This window comes from Scleropages formosus, chromosome 9 (genome assembly GCF_900964775.1).
Source record: "Scleropages formosus chromosome 9, fSclFor1.1, whole genome shotgun sequence".
NCBI lineage: Eukaryota > Metazoa > Chordata > Actinopteri > Osteoglossiformes > Osteoglossidae > Scleropages > Scleropages formosus.
In genome coordinates, this window is record NC_041814.1 from 20,565,454 (window position 1) to 20,585,122 (window position 19,669).

At 40.8% G+C, this 19,669-nt stretch overlaps 2 protein-coding genes across 3 annotated transcripts in view; both read right to left on the bottom strand.

Annotated features, from left to right (window-relative positions):
* Window positions 1-1,325: 1,325 nt before the first annotated feature.
* LOC108935313 (exocyst complex component 3-like) lies at window positions 1,326-14,617 on the bottom strand. Of its 2 annotated transcripts, none has more exons than XM_018753817.2 (13): window positions 14,515-14,617; window positions 13,029-13,185; window positions 9,764-9,983; window positions 7,517-8,198; window positions 5,532-5,649; window positions 4,911-5,036; window positions 4,670-4,770; window positions 4,151-4,261; window positions 3,789-3,930; window positions 3,037-3,159; window positions 2,336-2,497; window positions 1,786-1,907; window positions 1,326-1,545 (listed from the first exon to the last, which is right to left on the bottom strand). In XM_018753817.2, exons 2-13 carry the CDS (start codon window positions 13,170-13,172, stop codon window positions 1,374-1,376), a joined length of 2,223 nt encoding a protein of 740 aa, XP_018609333.1. In that variant the 5' UTR covers window positions 13,173-13,185; window positions 14,515-14,617; the 3' UTR covers window positions 1,326-1,373. The 2 variants fall into 2 exon arrangements, with proteins under 2 accessions (XP_018609333.1, XP_018609332.1); XM_018753816.2 differs by having other exon boundaries at window positions 13,029-13,191.
* A 3,317-nt stretch (window positions 14,618-17,934) lies between these two features.
* The window catches only part of LOC108935419 (aryl hydrocarbon receptor repressor-like), a 67,756-nt gene continuing 66,021 nt past the window's right edge, over window positions 17,935-19,669 (bottom strand). The window contains exon 9 of the mRNA XM_018753997.2: window positions 17,935-19,371. Coding sequence (XP_018609513.1) covers window positions 18,297-19,371 — 1,075 coding nt within the window. The 3' untranslated portion in view covers window positions 17,935-18,296. The remainder of the gene's footprint in view (window positions 19,372-19,669) is intronic.

The following is a 19,669-nucleotide window of genomic DNA, read 5'->3' on the forward strand; positions in this document are numbered from 1 at the left end:
TCTATTATCTTCAGAATTCATGTTTCAATTCTCAGCTCATTTTTAGTTCATACTGGTGTTTTACTTAAATATTAGCTTTATGAAATAAATATTTAGCTTTATAATTTAAAATTAAAGCTAATATTTAATATTAGCTTTAATCTTTTTACCAATTTTGCCTTTTTTTGGATGTAAAGGTAAGAACTTCTCAATGTATGGATAAGTGACCCTTTGTAAGTAGTGTATCTAACAGTGTAAGTCACCTTGGTGAATAAGGTGTGTGGGCTGATAACACTACATAGAGTTCATTGGAAGTCGCTTTGGAGAAAAGCATCTGCTAAATAAATGAATGAATGTAAATGTAATGTAAAATGGAATTGCAGGAATGTTGACAGTATATAACAGTGGTTTCTCTGACAGAGTATCACTATTATAAAAGAGGGGAAACTTCTCAAAAGCCTTCATCTTATTGTGTAGATGACACCTGACATGTTCCAGTTATGTTGACTACCTAGCATATTGTCGTACTGCAGTGTGCCGGCTAAGGATTATGGCCTCCATGGATGAACCAAATGTACATCTGTCACGATGTATCAGTGCTCTCCTTGCTCCACAGTTTCCAAAACTGCCTTGTGACAAGCATGTCAACAGATTAAAAATGACCTTTTACTTTGTGGGTCATTTTTATGAAATGTAGCACAGTCATTTTTTCCCAGTCACCAATGATATCTAGTACAGAAGTCATGTTGTGTGAAACACTTGTTGCACATAACATGACATCACCTGGACAAACCAGGCTGCTGGAAAATAGGACTGACCACACCAATCTAAAAAATAGTTACTTGGTGGACAGTTCAAATAGTGGTAATGAGACAAAAGATCAGATGTTTTCACTGAGAGAAATTCAAAGGATTCCTTTATAAACATTTAATACTGTTTGATTTGGGGTTGCTGTGCTGGACACAATTATGTACTACTGGTCAATCCAATCTATAATCCTGTGTAATTAACTGTACTATAACCACAGTTGCACTCTGAATTCAAGCTTTCAAATTAAACATTCCACTTCAGTAGTATACTTGAGGCATAAAAGTTCCCCAAGCACAAGACAAAGTGAATGGAAAAAATGATTTAATTAAAAATGAAAAAATCTATTTTTGTTAAACAATCACTTACATGCATTTTGTACAAAGCTATAAAATTGATCACATATAAAAAGGACTGTACTACTCAAAGCCATTTCTAATGATCCAAGTATCAAATTCTAAAATACGCTCAATGAACTCAATCTATTCTTGATTTGCCCAAGAAAACGGCCACTAGAATTCCCGTTTGTATGATGCAAAAGAAAGTAGGATCTGCCGTCTACAAAATGGGTCGGGTTCTGCGCTGTGTTACTTCAGCAGTTTAGGTACAGTCATGGAGGGGACGGTGATATCCCTAAACACAGGCTGGGTGTCAGCAGCTGAAGAGGGCTTGTTCTGGTTCAGGGTCTCAATGATCATCGTCCTCATGTCACGACCGGCATCTCCCCGCACTGCCAGCAAGGCCATGATGTGCTCCTCTCTGTGGTGGCACAATGGAGATGAGAGGGTTAAGAGGATACAGTATCATTTAAGGGGGACATGTGCTACATGACTCAGTTGGGGTAAAACACTAGAATCAACTAAAAGAAGGTTCTGAGTAAAATGCGCTATGCTAATGCAAAAATAATGTCTGTTGATTTGTGCTGTTTTTGTGTACAAGGGTACTTCACACAAAAGCCTTTCAAGGAAAAGGATATTTATAATAAACAAAGCAACTCACCTGATATCTGGGTACTTTGAAACTAGCGTGGACACCTCAAGATACAGCAGGGAGGGATCAGTGAGCTTGAACACCTCAGCAATGGCAACGATGGCAGAACACATGCGATCGCTGTCTCCACCCTGTAGGAACACAGCAGGCGCACGGGCACTGAGGTCAATGTACTACAGCAACAACACATACGCCTGCAGACTAAAGAACAGGGCAAAATATCCATTACATCATACATACAGACCCAGGAATATGCAAGACCAAAGAAACACTAAGAATAAGCACTGCAAACTAAGAACAGACTAATAACCTTAATATTATGGTTCATGTCCTTTTGGTAATAGTAAATGTACTTAATCTAGATTGACTTTGGAAAGGCACAGAACTTGTTCTGAATGTAACAGCAACAATAATAATAATAATGCAGCTTAAGTTGTATGAAAATGACATTCCTTGCTATATTGTTCTATTTGGAGAAGAAATACAACCAGGGTATGTTAGCAGTGCATAAGAGGTGAAGATAAATATGTGGCAGTGACAAAAGGAAAATGACACGCACAGAGGACAGTTTCTTGAAAAGAAATCTGAACTGCTCTGCCTCCTTAATCATCCTGTCTGCCCCCTCTTTCCTCTCTTCTGCGCTCCTGAAAGAGATGCGCTTCTGCATTATGGCCTTGATGTACTCCATTACCACTCTGCGGTGAGCCTCAGTCGTCATCTCCTGGGACACAAGCAGACACAAAGAAAACATGAGCACCCTCTCTTGTTTATCCAAACGATGGAGAAACTCTCAGAGGTGCTCCTTAAAAGCTACTTTAAGTACCACAGCTTTTAATCAGTACTGCCAATATGAATCAGTGCAACACTTTGTCAAGTCTCTATCAAATGCTTGTATTTTTAAAATAAGTTTTATTATGGCACTCGTTTTTTGCTGCTACACTATAAAACGGTTTACAGTTTACAGCCCGTGTCCTGTGTATTTATTGTCTTGTGTATCCTACTGTTCTGTATTTATTGTCCTGTTCTCAATCTCACACTTGTGTATTTGCACATGTAGTTTTGCTTATTGTTCTGTGTTGCACCATAGTCCCAGAGCAACAACATTTCATTCTACTGTATACAAGCTATATAGAGGAATGACAATAAAAACCCACTTGAACTTGTGTCATGAGTACAAAAGCTCTAACCAGGTACATTTACTGCTGCACAATTTAGCATCTTTGGCTTTTTTTTTCTTTAAAACTCTTTCCCCAAACATACCTCACTATATGGCTTCTTGATCTTTGCAAAGTCATTGAAGTAGTCCTCTACTGTCACACAAATGGTGTCCACTGCATTGGATCCCATGAGCCATTTCTTTGTCAACAGCTCACTGAGGTGTTGCTGTTAAGTAGAGAAAATACTGTGTCAATTTGTATCCTGAAAACCTAATACTAGTGCCACGTACTAAGAACAACTGAACAATATGGTATACATGGCTGTATGAACTATAGCTTGAATACTTTCAGCTTACTTCACATAGATAGAATGTACAGAGGTTACCAACACTAAAGCTCTCAAACAATTAAGCTACGGCCAGTTGTGTGTGGCAGGGGGAGACAAAGGCCAAGGACAGCAGGTTGACTAACAGAAAGGGTCTTATTAACCCAAAATAGATTGAGGATGTAGCCTCTTAAAGACACAGAGAAACCAACAAAAGGAACAAAAAAAAATGGCCATTACAACACAAAATCAGGCCTATCGCTGCCAACATTCTCCACCCTGGCCTCTCCAGTCACTCAGAGAAGCTGCTTAAGAGTCCTCATTGACGAAGCCTCAGTTGCCAGCAGCTGGTTGCTATTAATGTGGCATTGGAGCTGTCCATCAGGTTTACATTACATTTACATTTATTTTGTTGAACCCTGTCTCATGCCATGATGGCACATACAGCACAGGCCTCCAAGCTCTACTTCCATACAGCATCCACCAGCAAAAACACCTCAGACAAAAGACAAAAAATCTTGATTACTCACCTCTAGATCCAGAAAGACTTCATCCAGCAGGAACTGACAGCCCTCTTTGGCAACTTCATTCAGTGTCGTCTCGATAGCTGCGTCACTCTGCACGGGCTCTACCATCTTGGAGTACTTCTTTTTTAAACTGCTTACAGACTCCCTGGACACAAAAACCACCCAAATCCAACTTAAATGTATACAAACAGCTGAGGAGAAGCAACTTGTCCCTTAAGTTCCAGATTTCTTGGAATCCTTTGATTATTGCAAAATCTGTTGCAATCTGTTAAATAGAACTAAAAACTCTGAATGATTAAATTCAATTAATGACTTGTTTCCTTTCAGCATCTAACCATCTCACATCAAAGTTGTGACAAACATACTTAAACGTCTGGCAGTTGTTGACGATTGCAATCATGTACTGAACATAGCACTGCGGGAGCTGCCTATCTTTTAAGTGCTCTTCTCTGTAGGCCGCTGCTTCCTCCCGGTACCTGGATGAGGATGGACAGTTACAAGCACATTTTGCAGAAGGAGTAAGTGTTTTGTAACATAACTACGGACTTTTGCTGCTCCAATGTGTTACAAAGCATGGGGTACATATCCATTGTATTCAAAAAAAAGATTCAAAATTCATTTTTGAATAATTTTGTCCAGGATATGGATGGGATGGTTGACTAAAAGGCAGGTGTTTGCTAGGCTAGAAACAAAAAGTTCATTGCAAAACCTTAAAAGATCTCAATAATTTCATCAGAACTTGTAAAACAAAAATATTGAACCACTCCCCCCCCCCCCCCCCGCATAATGACTATGTACACATCTTTCAAGAAGCTACAGTAAACAGATGAACAGCATAAAGGGAGAGAAAAGACCAAAAGATCATCCCATAATGCCACAATTACCTGCGTAGGAATGAGTTCATCTGTTTCAGGCAAAGACTGAGAACCTCTTCTTTAAAGTTCTCGTCGATCTGAGCAGCCACTTGTAAGTTCTGCTCAAACATCTGCACATAAAAACATTATAATATGTATCACAGAAACATGGCTGTCCAGGATAAGTCTGACTTAGATGTGGTACACATCAATCATTCAGCTCCACTAAAGGTGCCGCATTGTTTTTATTTGTACACCGTAGGGCTGGTACCTGGAACACAATGGCAGGTAGTGTGGTCTGATAGTAGCCGTCCTGATCTGCCTCGGGTTCCGTCTCCTTCTGCCAGTCCTTCTTGTCTGTGTCCAGCGCTTTGCGAAGCCAACCGGTGATGTTGGACTGAGGTCACAAATAAAAGGTGAATAAAAGTCGTGACAATGAGAGGGAGAGAATTACAGACTGGAGACAAACTGCAAAATCTCTTCAGTTCATAGCTCAAACTACTGAAGCTGAAATCAAGTGTGGTGTTTAAATAAAGGCTAGATGAAAAAAAAGAACACATTTTAAATTATGGGGGATGTTTTGTTCATCTAGTGTGGTGAGAAATTCATTCTAAAATACCTTACATGTTAAGCAAAGTTTAGAAGTACGCCCAATACCTGGTGGGGTAAAAGTTGCCAACTCTGAAATAGAGCTGAACAGCTGAGGAGATGGGTGAAAACGACTGGCAGCTTGCTTATCATTTAGAGAGCGACAGAGAGAGTGGATTCAGTGCAGAGTAAATCCACCTTGTCCCTGGCTGACAGGCGCAGGCTCCCTCAGGCAGTGGGCATGGGGAGTGTCACGGCTTGTGTGTACAGGACTGAGTGGCATAGCGGGTGGCGTGCCACTCACCTTGAACGTCTGAAGGTACTTGCTGAGCAGACTACTGACCACCTTCTGCGGCAGGAGTGGCTCCAGCAGGTTCACGTCACACTCAGCAAGGAGTTCCGGGTGGCCCATCATCTCCACGCTGCAATGCAGGGAGTGCCTTGAGAGAGGGACCAAGCTATTTCCAGGTGTGGCAGAACATTCTGGAACACCTGCCTTATACGCATTCTGATCTGTTCCACACAACACTGCTGATAAAGGCCAATGCACGTAAAGACTGCATCTAGACAGCGTGCTGGGCCAACGAAAATCAATTTCTCTACGAATTTCATGGTCAGACTTAAGCGTTGCTGAAAGAACACACATCCTTCTTGGCTTTGGCTTTCTAGCATGACAGGGAAATGCATGCCATGGTTCCGCAACTTCCCAGCTTCAAGGTGATGAGCAGCAAGCACATTCCTCTATCACGAATTTGCATGACAAAATCATGCTGAGCCTCAAAAATAATAAACGGATGTGACTGTAGACCTGATACATCCTGGAAACATAGTAGCACAGTAGGTAACATTGGTGCCTCACAGCTATTGGGCTGTAGGTTTCGATCTGACTATGGAAACTGCATGTTCATGTTTGGGTTTCCTCTGGATGCTCTGGTTTTCTCCCACTCCACAGTGCCACTGTGTGTTTTGAACTGCTTTGTTGTGTAGACAGGCAGATCATCGTAAATAGCTCAGTGTTGAGTATCCAGCATTTTAAGTCACCACGGACAAGATGTGAGGTAATAAAAGAAGCATAGGACTGAGAGTCACTACACATATTTAGAGAATAAAGCCCAGAAATATTAATTTGTCTACCTTGAATTGTGCAAAACATATCTTGGAGACTCCATCTGGGATCTGGACAATGTGGCTTTTTTACTCTCTAAATGTAAACAAGAATGTCGTTTCCGTACAATCCATTGTAGTGTAACCCTCTTCTGTGCACACAATGCACGCTAATATATGTGCTTATTGGATTAGAGAAACTGGTTTTGCTGGAATTTCATGCTGTCTCCTCTATTGTTCTGGAGTCTGTCTGTCTTTAAATATTGAGTTAATTGCTTCTCACAGTGCTTACAGTGCACCAGTGTCAAGGGAGTGCGGAAGTGTGAAAGGGGACCTTCATAATTAAAATGCATTAGCTGCACATTAACTTTGCGTTAGCTTCATTTTTGTTCACGCTCAATTCGCTGCTGTTTCGGAAAGTCTTCCGCCAGCCTTGTCTGCCGTTGTCGTATTCAAAAAAATTAGCACTTAATTACTGTCACTTAAAAAATGAATGCCACTATGAACGTTTTCCATGAAATATGCAGAGATGGAGAGAGGAATCAATATTTTACCGCAAAAGAATGCAACACCAAAGAGCAAACAGTCATGTATGCGATTAAATATGCCAGACTGACTGGCTGCTTGACAACTGCACTCCAAGGCTCAACAAAAGCAGAGCTGCTTTTTATATATATATTATATATTATATATATAAGAGCAAAGTGAAGGCTGCTAACAGGAGCTCTCCTCAGATAAAAACGAGTCATTCTATGGAGACTACCTGTCAGAAGTTCAGAAACCCACACTTGCCTTGTGCCTGGAGATCCTGACAGGTGTCAGATACTTAGCACTCGAGTTCAGTAAGGCTGTCTGCTGCTGCTGTCCTTTCACTTAGTACAGCTGAATCAATAAAACACAGGCGCCATTTACAATTAAACTGTCACACAGCAATTCTTGAAGTATTTCCCAGGGAATAAGAAAAACTCTTTGTTGGCCACAGGAAGTGGAAAAATCACTCTGTGACCCTTCTCAAAGAGCAAACTGGGTGAAACTCAAAGATTCACAGCTTTTTTTTAAAGCTGTATAGTATAACAGTATCTTTTTGCCTTTCTCTGCCAAAACAGCTTCTTGAAACCAGAGATCACTGCTGAGAACTTTCAGGAAGTGTAGGACATGTCTGCAAGTACACATCGCACAAGGTACCTTTTGTACGTGTTAAGCACCCAGGTGAGGAGGGACACAATCTCGTTGGCCTCCAGGTCTTCAGCAGCCAGCTCCTTCAAGCGGGCGGAGAGGGATCGGTGGTAGAAGTCAAACATAATATGGAAGATATTGTAGTGGGGTGGGAAGCACTGCACCATCAGGTTCTTCACCACGATGAGGTCGTCCAGCACGTTCTTGCGTGTGATTTCCAACAGCTTCACAAGCCACATCTTGTCTGACTCTCGGGTCTCTGCCTGGGAGCCTTCAATGCGCGTGCTCACGGTGCCCTCCAACACCTGGAACATGTGCTTCTTCCAGGCCTTGGGCCGGCCCGGTGGGATGAAGCCCGTCTGTCGCTTGCGATCCAACATACGTCGGTCAATCTTCTCCTCACGTTCAATAATGCGCACCACTGACACCAGCATAGTGGGGTCCCGGCGAACTGTCACGATGGCACGCTGCAGCACCATCCACAGCTGCTTGGCCAGCTCATCGGAGAGCCCCTGCACATCATCGAAGTAGTTGCGGATCAGGTTCATGTCATGCGCATTGCGGCTGTCCAGCCGGTACTGCTCGTACATGAGGTCGTCACGTGAGCACTCCAGGTCCATCAGCTTACGGTGTGCCTGCAGAAGTTCGGCATGCTCAATAAGCTCCCGGGTCTCCTGCACAATCTCTGGCACTGTGGGGTAACGGCAATGCACAAAGAAAGAGAGATTCATAAATGTGGTCTTGCTGCAAATGTTTAGGGTTAGGATCAATTTCAGTTGATGTTTTTGGGTTTAAACCTCAGAAAAACCATTCACACTTTTTTGAGGAAGTAAACTGGAAAGAGGACTGATCAATGCTAGAGACACATCTTTGGAACCTAAAGATTAACGGTTGATGGTTTTAATCCCAAGAGATGCTTTGAAACATCATCCTTCAGCAAGGTGTTTAAGGGCACAGTACTGTAATCTGAAGTTGTTTATTCATGTGCTTGTTGCAGGTTTATATTTAAAGAGACAAAACCAATGATGAATAAAGGGGCTGCTGATACATTTCTTTTCACATTTTCTTTCTGCTTATATTTTCTCACAAAACACCAAAATGCATTTGCAAGTCATTTTTCAATAAAAAATGTAAAGTCTTTCAGATTAAACTGTAAATCCCTTTAGACAAAAGCATCAGCTAAATAATGAAATAATTTAACATTAACATTACTCTTTTCACAAAAAAAAAAAAAAAATTAGTGGTAAGTGGCTTCTTCTCTCGTTTACAGATATCTATTTTAAATATTCATCATTCTCTCAGACAACCTTGTAATGCAGTTTCTGTACGGCTGTGGAGAGCTCCCCTGGAATAATGGATGACTGCACATAATGGTACAAGACATGGCTGTCATTGATGTTGTGTCGAAGGCAGCCTTGCAAAGGGCAGGTGGGGCTGTATGCTGTTGACCGAGGAGTTCTAAATACCCTCTTCCATCCGCTGGAAAACAATGCAATATTTATCACGTCTGAGATGGCTCGGTATGGGGTGATCCACTTCATTTAGGCTAAAGCCAACTAAATCAAATCATGGAAATATACAAGACTTGACTGGCCTGCAGCCATCATCACATGACATGGTGTTTTGAATAATAATAGGATAAGAATATACTTTGATGAAATTAATAATTCATTTTCTTGTGAGCTAGATGTGTGATGAGGAAACTCTGCCACCAGTGATGTTTCTGGACTATAGTGCATTGTGGGTGTTCAAAACAACTGGTCTGCTAGGCTCTTGAAACACCATCTACTAACCAAAACAAATTGTGTCACTGGCTTAATGTTTGTCAGACATATTTTAAAATGAGTATCTAAAATGCCCTTAATGTTAATTTCTCATACACTTCCTGTTATAAATATTTATTCGCAAATTCTGAAAATGGTATCTGAACAGTAAAAGATACAGATTACTGAAACTTCCACACCACCAAACCACCAATGCACCTCTAAGTAGGTTACCAACAGTTAACCAAAGGCCATCTTGTCAAAATTCAGATGCCTGTTCACAATAAGGACTCTGTCGCAGGATTTAGGTTGGGGGTTTTGGTTCTTTACAACACAATAAAGAAATCTAAACTGCCAGGTCCGATTACACTTCCAAAAAAACAACCTCACAGCACATCTCCGTCCCTCTCAACATAGATACTGTATCATAAAAGCACAGGGGGACCCAGGCCCAGATGGCTAGGAATGAAGTCTGCACACCCAGTACTCCCACCTGAAAAGATGTTCTTGAGGTTTTCCACAGCTGAGGCCAACTGGCTGTGCTGCACCACCACATCCTTCACGTCCTTCAGGTTTGTGATGGTGTTGATGCTCTGCCTCCAGTCCTTGCTGACGTCTGCCAGGGAGCCCTGTATGGCCTTGACGTCCCCCAGGGCACTGTGGAGCTGGCAGAGGCCCGTGCGTACCCCGTCCAGCTGGGACTGGATGGCAGCCTGAGGAGAGGATGAGCATGGGCATTTGCACTCCTGGAGTCTTGCCTTTCTCTTTGAGCTACGAGCCAGGAGGGTGTGCCCGTAACTGCCTCAAAGCTCTGGGCAGAAGCCAGGTCTAATGGCACAACTGATAGAAATATTCCTCTCCCAGATGAATTCCTATGGTAAATGCAGCCAGAGGGTCTATCGTCATTTAAAAAGCATAAATCTCAGAGATACAGAGCGAAGACTCCTCCTTGGGCCTGGCGCTTAGTTGTGGATGATTACTAGCTTTCAACAATGATCTGCTTTCACACACTAAGACTATCACGTGAACAGCAAATCCAAGAAGAGTAAAAGTCAAATCATGCAACATTCAATTCATGACACGTATATTTCAGATGTTTCTGGTCATAAATTTTCAAAAACTTTACCACAAAAATAAAAAGTCGATGTAAAAGAGCACACCGCATTGTTTGCCAGGCCTATCTCACCATGATAAGGTCTTCACGTGATAAGCATTACTTTTATACGCCTGTATAAACAATGCATGTCTTATAAAAGCTGAATGCAAAAGCAGAACAATGCAGCCTGTTACAGCAGCGCAAATTTAGAATGCTGTGAAGTTGTGTAGTGGTAAAACCAACAAGTTAAGAGTGCAGAAGTCACTGGGATAATTTTACAACAGTGCTGGGAAACAGCATTCATTCATGCCAAATTAAACACTCTACAGAAAGTGTAAGAAAAGTAATATAGGAAAATAATTTCTTCTGCAGTTGATTCCAAACATTGTTCTGGCATCATTCTAGCAGCATCAGTGCTATGCGTGACAATGTGGCTTATTTCATAGATCTATCAGGGGCTTTCAGAGGACCATGATGACAGTAACAGATTTAAATGTATTAATTAATTTCACACTTTTCTCCAGACAGACTTACAGTGTTAAGATACCTAAAATTATTTACCCATTTATACTGGTGTAGTGTAGGGTACGTACCATGATCAACAGCACTACAGCAGGAGGAGATATTTGAATAATCAACTTTCAGATCCTAAGGCAGTAGCTTTAACCACTATGCTATTTCCTGCCCCTGGTGACTAAATTAATCAGCCATATTTGCGAAAATACGGACAACTCAATTGCTGGTATCAGTCTGGGGATGCGTCATCCAGTAGAAACTCATCAATGTCTTACACATTGGCTGTGTATTGATATTGAATACTTTGTCAATCAGTTCATTCCAGCTGAGCATTCACAGTTAACTATGACACTGGCTCACTTATATATCATAACATTATTTGGACCAACACTTTTAACTGAGCCTAATTTATGTTACTGACAACACACACTGGAAAAACATAAATACTTGTAGATTTTGGAGACGTAAATACTGTTTAGATTTTGGAGATTCAGATAGAAAGCATCACAATGCACTCTGACTAAATACTACAGCTCTCTGTTGTTGATGCAGTACAGATCCTTGACTAACTGAATACCCTCAAGATCAGGATTTGCAGAACCCAGAGGATGGATCCAGCAAATAAAATGATATGGACGGAAATCAAAGGGATTTGATTTGCTAGACATCAGTAGCCTGACTTTTTACACAGGGTGGACAAAACTGTAACTTTACTAGCAAGAATATATACACAAAAAAAAAAAAAACAAATAAATATAAGATTTAAGACAACCAATATAAAATATAAGTGGTTGATGTATTTGTAAGGGGGGCGCGGTGGCGCAGTGGGTTGGACCGGGTCCCGCTCTCTGGTGGGTCTGGGGTTCGAGTCCCACTTGGGGTGCCTTGCGATGGACTGGCGTCCCATCCTGGGTGTGTCCCCTCCCCCTCCGGCCTTATGCCCTGTGTTGCCGGGTTAGGCTCTGGCTCCCCGCAACCCCGTATGGGACGAGCGGTTCAGAAAGTGTGTGTGTGTGTGTGTGTGTGTGTGTGGTGCATTTGTTATCAACCATGTATTTTATTTACAGGTGGTCCCTGACTCACGATGGGGTTACGTTCCACAAAACCCATCGTATGTCGAAAATATCGTAATCGCATTTAATATACCTAATACACACCTCTTCATGACAGACTGGGAGACGTGGATTGCTGCCGCTGCCCAGCATAGCGAGAGAGTATCGCAGCGCATACGGCTTGCCCGGGAAAAAAAAAACATTAAAATTCAAAATTCAAAGTACAGTTTCTACTGAACTTTGATGGTTTCAAACCAACAAGTGGTAAAAAGTACACTGTATTTCACATATAGTGGCCCAACATGAACACAAAGAGGTGCACGTAGTGACTTTCCTAGTCATGAATCTTGTTTATAAGAAAGATTTCTACACGATATTTGAAGGTTAAAGACAGCAGACCTGCACATTTACATTGTGTTTTAGAACGTCCATTTTCGTTAACCACTTATCCAGTGCAGGGTCATGGTAGTCCGGAGGGAATCCGAGTAGCATAGGGATGTGAGACAGGGTACACAATGGGACACCAGTCCTTTAAAGAGCAATCAGACACAATCATCCTGGTCCTGAATGTGGCTTGCAAAATTATGCTATCACCCCACTGTCTTTATGAAGAATTCAAAAACAGACATGATTAGTCATTGGCCATACTGCTATGCTTAAAAGTCTGGCCCATTTCAGTGAGATATTCACTGTGCGTAGTGTAAGGGTGCTGCCGGACAGCACACGCAGCTCTGTTACACGCATGACCAATAGCTGTATTCCTGTTTACAATTCAGAACGACATTCCAATTTTGCACAAAGCCATAAAACAGACATTCCAGTAGACGCAGTCTGGTTTTAGTGTTTACCACAGACATCTTGGGACGGAAAAAGCAAAAGGGCGGAGAGGGCTCCGGCTGAGCCTTCCTCACGCGAGGTGAAACTCAATCCTGCACTGGGCACAGCTGAGCAGAGGAGTTTGTGATTTTTCACATTAGAAAGACGGAGGACCGGGGTTTGAGTCACTCGGTTCAAACGGGTCCACGCAACGGCGCGTGCTACAGAGAATGGACTCTTAAGTAGCACGGCAAGTGTTTAGCGTGCGAGGGTGTTACCTTCAGCCTTGCTTCTACGGAGGCCTTCTTGCGTGCCTCTCTCCGCCGATACTGCTCCACCTTGTCCAGCTGGTCCGGTCGCTGCAGCATGCTGGCGACCCTCTGGACCGCCATGGCAACCACCTCCTTATCCGTCTCCTCCATGGCGACCACGGCCCTTCAACTCAACACAAACACACGCACTTCAGCTGGCAGGGGCACATTTCTAGGAGACCTGCCTTTTTCCTAAAGGGAGAAACTGAATTTCTGCACATACACAGGGAATTGCAAAAACACAAACACGATTTTCCTTAGCAGAAGCTGTGTATGGAAAAGACAGTGGCGTGTTTACATATAATTTTGGCCCCGGAGATTATGCCAGCAAGTCAGCGGCACTTTGCCACAGTGGAAATCCAATTGACTGACCGTCCACATTGGTACAACTCCAACCCCACCTTCCACCTTCACAGTAAAACAACACTGACTCAAGTTGTTGTACTTTTTAACCAACCAGAGTCACCCCTCAAACTACACATATGTAATGTTATTCACTATTAGTATTTATGAATACATGGTAGACCACGGTATTCTGTGCTTCAACTTTAGGTCAGACTACGTGTAAATTAAAAAAGCACATTATTATACAGACTTGCTAAAGTCGTATTTCTAATAGCCTAGGCATACAAACACATCATTTACTTTTATACGAGTATAGGAATGATTTTATTTTATTATGCAGACCACCAAGCTACCAATCTTGTCTTTACAGACAATTATGTTTACATCCCCTGTCCATCTCCAGCTAGGGACGAAACCCAACTGGCACTGCCTGAAAATAACAGACACAAGTCTCCATAAAGTAATGGTAACTCAATACACGTTAAAATTTGTGTCAGATCTAAATTTTACAGTAACTGTATGTGTAATATTTTATTTCGCATAAGGCTCAGGAAAGTATAACTAAATACACAGTCTTAGTTACAGGCGGCGCCGTGGTTAGGCATGGATTCCTGAAGCCTAAGGTCCAGGATTCGAATCCCACTCATTTTCCAGTGGAAGACACCGAATAACTAAGACTCCTACTCTGTTTAGATAAGTCAGAGAGAGTCCAGTAAATCATGTTACTCACACTGCCAATGGTTTTTTTTTTATTTATTTATTTTTACACACGACACTGTGTCTGTCGACAGTCACACACACACAGCGCCAACGGCTGCGCGAGCAACACACAGACTGAGCTCGAGACGCGTCCAGGAGTGACCGTCACGCGGACCAGTGTCCGCGCGCCAACCGAACATGCCACGACGAGGCAGTACCTTCTTGAGTTGGAGAGTGTGAATTCTAACCTAGCAAAAGAATGTGCACTAGCACAGAGACAGTAGCACGGAGCATGATCGTTCGTGTGTAGTTAAGACGAGCTAGTCAAATGACTCACAAGATCGATGTCTCAGTAGATTATTTATTCTACAGACGTACAAAAAACACACAGGATGAAGACAATGCGTACCTGTTTGAAATCACTTTGCTTGGTTACAAACTTCTAGCCTACATAGTTAGTTAAAACACAGTTCTTCCGGGACGCTGCAATTGTGGTCACACCCAAACCATGGACAGACACAACTTCCGGATGTCGTAGCGCTGCATTATGGGAAATGTAGTATTTTTAACAAAGCTAAGCGTTTTTTTATTATTTTTTTTCTTTTTTAATCTGTTTTTTTTTAGCACGGACACGAAACACTGCACTTTCAACTTAAGGAAAATGAAGTCATTTAGTTTCTGATTAATTATTATACATCGCCGTTTTATTACCATAATTATGATTTCTTGGATTAATTGTACCATTCTATGATCATAATAATATTATATATTAATTCTATAATAAAGTACAATGCCAAAATTACCTGGATTTGCAATCAAATTAAGTGAAAGCTTAGCCTATAGTTATGGAGGGTGACCCCTGTGGCCTAGTCTCCCAAAAAGTGTTTGGATGTAGAGCTCTTCTGTGGACCTGGATTTCATTCAGCTGATGGGCATTACCAGAGCAAACCAGGGACTGCATTGCATTAAGAAGGTGTTCCCCTGCTGAAGGCCTTCCCAGATCCGTTTTCAATTACCAGAGTCGTGCGAAGGAGCCGTCTGACGCACAATTCACACCACATTTATCACAGGGTGGGCACGTTTTCACACGATCTTCTCTGTTTCTCCTCTGCTGTAATGGTGAAAAAACCATTATAGAGCAGCAAGGAAAATGAAGGGCACAGTATGCATCTTACTCAGTGGTACTCACTGCATACTCACATATTCAAATGGTATTAATGTTATTGTTAATGTTATTTAAGATATATTTTCTACTTACACAGTGTAAGGTGTTGCTCTGTCCTGTTACATATAAAAGGTAAATTAGGACAACCTAAACAGAAATATAAAAAAGCATTGTCAGCTTGCAATGAATCTGTTTATCTGTGGTTTAGAATCTGTCAGTAATCGTCTTACACGGTTTTATCTGTGCCAGTGATCCACTGCAACGCTATTTGTTTGTGTTTGTTCTGACATGTTTGTTGTAATCTGAGGAATTAAGGGCTGTTGAACAAATTTGCTAAAGGCCCGGAAATTAAAACGAAATCTAAATGCTGTTCCCACTCAACAGATTTTTTTTCCCTCCAAATTTTGGCTCATATTAGTACTGCTTTCGGTAAAACGATACAGAGATTACAGGCTAGTACTATGTACAGATAGAGAAAATGCCTCTAGGTCCAACAGCACTCTAGTTAAAAATGTACGCTTCATTTATTCTTCTTATTTCAAGATTTGTCTCATTGTGTGTTGTTTGCATTTCTAGATTAATCCAGATTCCCTGATTCCTTACATTTTAAGTAAACAGAATATGAAAACAAGTCTTTTATTAGAATCTATTTTTATTGATGCATTTTGGAAAACACAAAAATATTGAAGAAAAAATGCAATACATTTTGCTGCTTTGCAGCTACACAGTTGGCCAAAGAGCTGGTGTTGTTAATATTTTTTTTCTTCAAAGAAGATAGACAGAAAACTTCTGTCCATCTACAAACAGCATTAAGCCTGCATACATTTATTTTTTAAATAAACCATTTTGCTAATGTATTAACAATAAATATAAAAGACTGGACATGTAATAATTATTTTTACAAAACACGAACAGAAGAACTGCGTTAAGGTGAAACCATTTACAGCCGTGCATGTCAACTTGACATTATGTCTAGGTAGCGGTGAGATCAATAACCAAGTCACATAGTGCAAGTTTAAAAATCAATAGCAGTAAAGCACACAGTAGCCTTGAGTCTGAAATGTTAAGACAAATATCTTTTAAACTTCTATTGATTTTACAATAGGCTAAAAAGAAAATATACAAAATTTGTGCCCAAAGGATTTTAAAAAATTTTAGTCTATGAAATTGCTTCATTTAATTTGAAATTTCAAAAATATATCCAGATACTAACCTCAGATTTACAAAACATGGCAAGACGGAATTGAAACAATACTAACACTGAAGGGAATCAGGTTTGCGAAATTCATATTAAAATAAATATATATAATATATATTTTAATAATCTGTTTATTGAAAAAAAAATTAAAATATTTAGAGTGTGACAGAGAGAAATATAGAGAAAATGCAGAAGTATGTTGGTTGATTTGTGTAATCAACCATAATGTGCACACTGATTTGGAGCCCTTTCAGTTAAACTCATTTTTAATGTTATTATTTGTTCAATGCTTTTTATTGAAAGCATTTTTCACAAATTACTACTAGGCAGAGTTATGGTTATAAACGATTGTAAAATTATGCAAAATACTTAATTCTAAAAATCTACAGTTTTTCTGAGCTTTATCGGCAAGGATTATAGTAGTAAAAAAATTCACCTTGAAGGAATATGGTTATATAACAGAAGAGAAATGCTTTACATGACTTTTTAGTTTCTATTTAAGGAGTGAAAAAAATGAACTATTTCTCGGATTCTGTTAAATTCTGGGTGTTTTATGTTGTTCCAAATCAAACAAATCTTATTTAATTTGTGAAAGTAACAAGATGATTATAGCTATGTTATTTTTCTTCTTATGTGGAGAGTAGCTCACAACTGTGTGTCCTACATTTCACCTTCATCAAGACCATACTTTTTGTAACGATTTATGGAAAACAGTTGCCATACAGAAAAGACAGGTGGGGCCATTTCTTTGATTTAAATATTATAATATAGAACTTTGTTATAAAAAGGGTAATGCAACTGACAACAAAGTTTTAAAAAAATCAAAACACTTACAAGACCACAATAAACCACACACTGCAAATTTCTAATACAAAGTGTTGAAGAGAAGACAGAACAGAAATTTGACATGCATAAGTTTAAAGAAAATGGTTGCTTTAATTTATGTATCAATTAAGGCTATACAGTTACTTAAAACTTAATTAAATAGCAAGCAATTTTGATAATTCTATTGTAGACTGTTTACATTAAAAAATGAAAATAATCTTAACAACAATTAATAGGACTCTGAAAGGTTTAAGATGTTTCTTAATCCACGTGACTCAAAAACTTGAAAATACTAACTGAAATTTTGTTTTAAAAAACATATAACATTCAGAGCTGCTAAAGGTTATTCAACAAAAGCATGTCTTGTTTTTATCATAATTCAAAATTGGCTCAATATCTAAATTATTTCTTTTGTAACAAATAATTGTTTTAACAGGAACAAAAAAGGTTCAAGAAAGTTCAGTTTCCATGTTTGTGTTACACTGATCTTTCAACTCTGTATTTGCTGTGTTTGGAAATTTTTTGAATATTATTATTATTATTATTATTATTACTTTAATATATTAAAACAAGACTATTTCTTGAACTTCAAAGTGAAGGAGAAACATGTAAATACAATAACAAATCATGTCCCAGTTTTTTTTCTCTGTCTTTCTATATCTACAAGAAGGAGATTAAGTACTTTTTACAGAAACAAAAATAACTTTCTTACACATTTTCCCTGGTAAGCATTTGTACAGTATACCCCCGATACTCACATAAAGTAAAATGTACACAATACGTAAACACAAACTAATTAAATCTAAAAAATATATGTATTTTTATTTTTTCAAAAGTGCTTGTCATATAAACTACAAGTTGTATTTTTAATAAAGGTCAGCCAGTAACAATCTCCACATATGAATTGATGGCCTTTATTGACAAAACTCTTATACCTGAGAGGTACACGTGCACAGTATTCTCAACTATTTACCGAGGGAGCCCTAAAGAGTGAGCTTCACACTCACTGCATATAGATGTAAGGGTTTGATTTGTGTGCCCCTGCACTCATGACACAGTTCGACATGACATTTCTCTGCGTGGTTGCATAGTTGATATCATTCGCACCATCAGACCAGGGCGGGGAGTCCATGGGTTCCCGTTTGATGGAGTGCAGGAGACCATGGCCCTTGAAGTCGTAACCAAACTTGTAGTCCTGGTGCGCATAGCTTTTGTGATCCATGGGACCCTCTCCATGCATGTGGCTCTCCATGCAGTTTGCGCTCTGGTGGCTGCAGAGGGGATCAGAGTTTACCAGCCGCTGAGGGCTGAATTGACTCAGGTCTTTGTTCAGAACGCATTTTAAGGGCCTGCTGCCTGTTATGCACATGCCTGGATAGTGCCCGTTAAATGTCGGGCTCACAGCCTTGCTCTTCTGGCAGGGTGAGAATTGCTCGTAGTATTCAGCCTCTGTCTTCAGCTGGAGGCCATCGTAGCCTGTGCCGTACCGTTTCTCCATGTGCTCCTTATATGTCCACGCCCGGCCATGCGGGATGCCGTAGATATCGCATCCGTTCTCTGAGTCCGAGTCCTGCTCCACTTTGATTGGCATTTCGGGGAGCAAGCGGCCATCATATCCCTCACCTGGTGGCATGTACCTATTCTCACTCTTAATGCTTTCCACGCAAAAGTTCTCCACCTCCAAGTTCTGCGGGCTATTGTACAGCTTGGGCAGATAGATGTCATTCCTGGCTGGGTGACAATTGGGAGACATCCTGTACGCTCCGGGCTTCCCGAGTCGACTGGGGATGTAACTTATATTCTGCCCCACCCTCACTGCGCCCGAGGTGGCCCTAGCTGTCCACATGCCTTGCTCAAAGCCTGGGGCTCTGTGTCCACTCGTGGATGACTTGCAGAAGTTCAGAGGCTCCTCCTGTGCATAGTAGACCTCACTCTTGCACTTGGTGCCGGTACCCTCCCGTGCAAGTGCTGTCCAGGACCCATGACTGCGTGCTGGTCCCCCTGGGTTGCCAGGGCAGCTGAGCAGCAGTGCTTCCCCACCATGGCCAGGGGGCCTCCTCAAGTGCTCCTCTCTTTCACTATGGAAGACAGAATGACATCACAGGGGTTAAGCATGTCCTCAGAGCACCAGGGCGCCCAACTGCTGACACTTTGTTGGGAAAACCAAATAAAACAGATAACATGGGTGCTTTCCACAGCTCATCCATCTCCACAGCTCATCAAGTCAATTATTCCAACTGTCATTCAGCGATATTTAATGGTTTAAGCAATCTTCTTGTTGTCAAAATAACAATGATGAACTGAGGGAATATATCAGTTTTACTCTATCTAGGCTTAATATTAATGCTTAAGTGCACAAAGAACTGCAACATCATT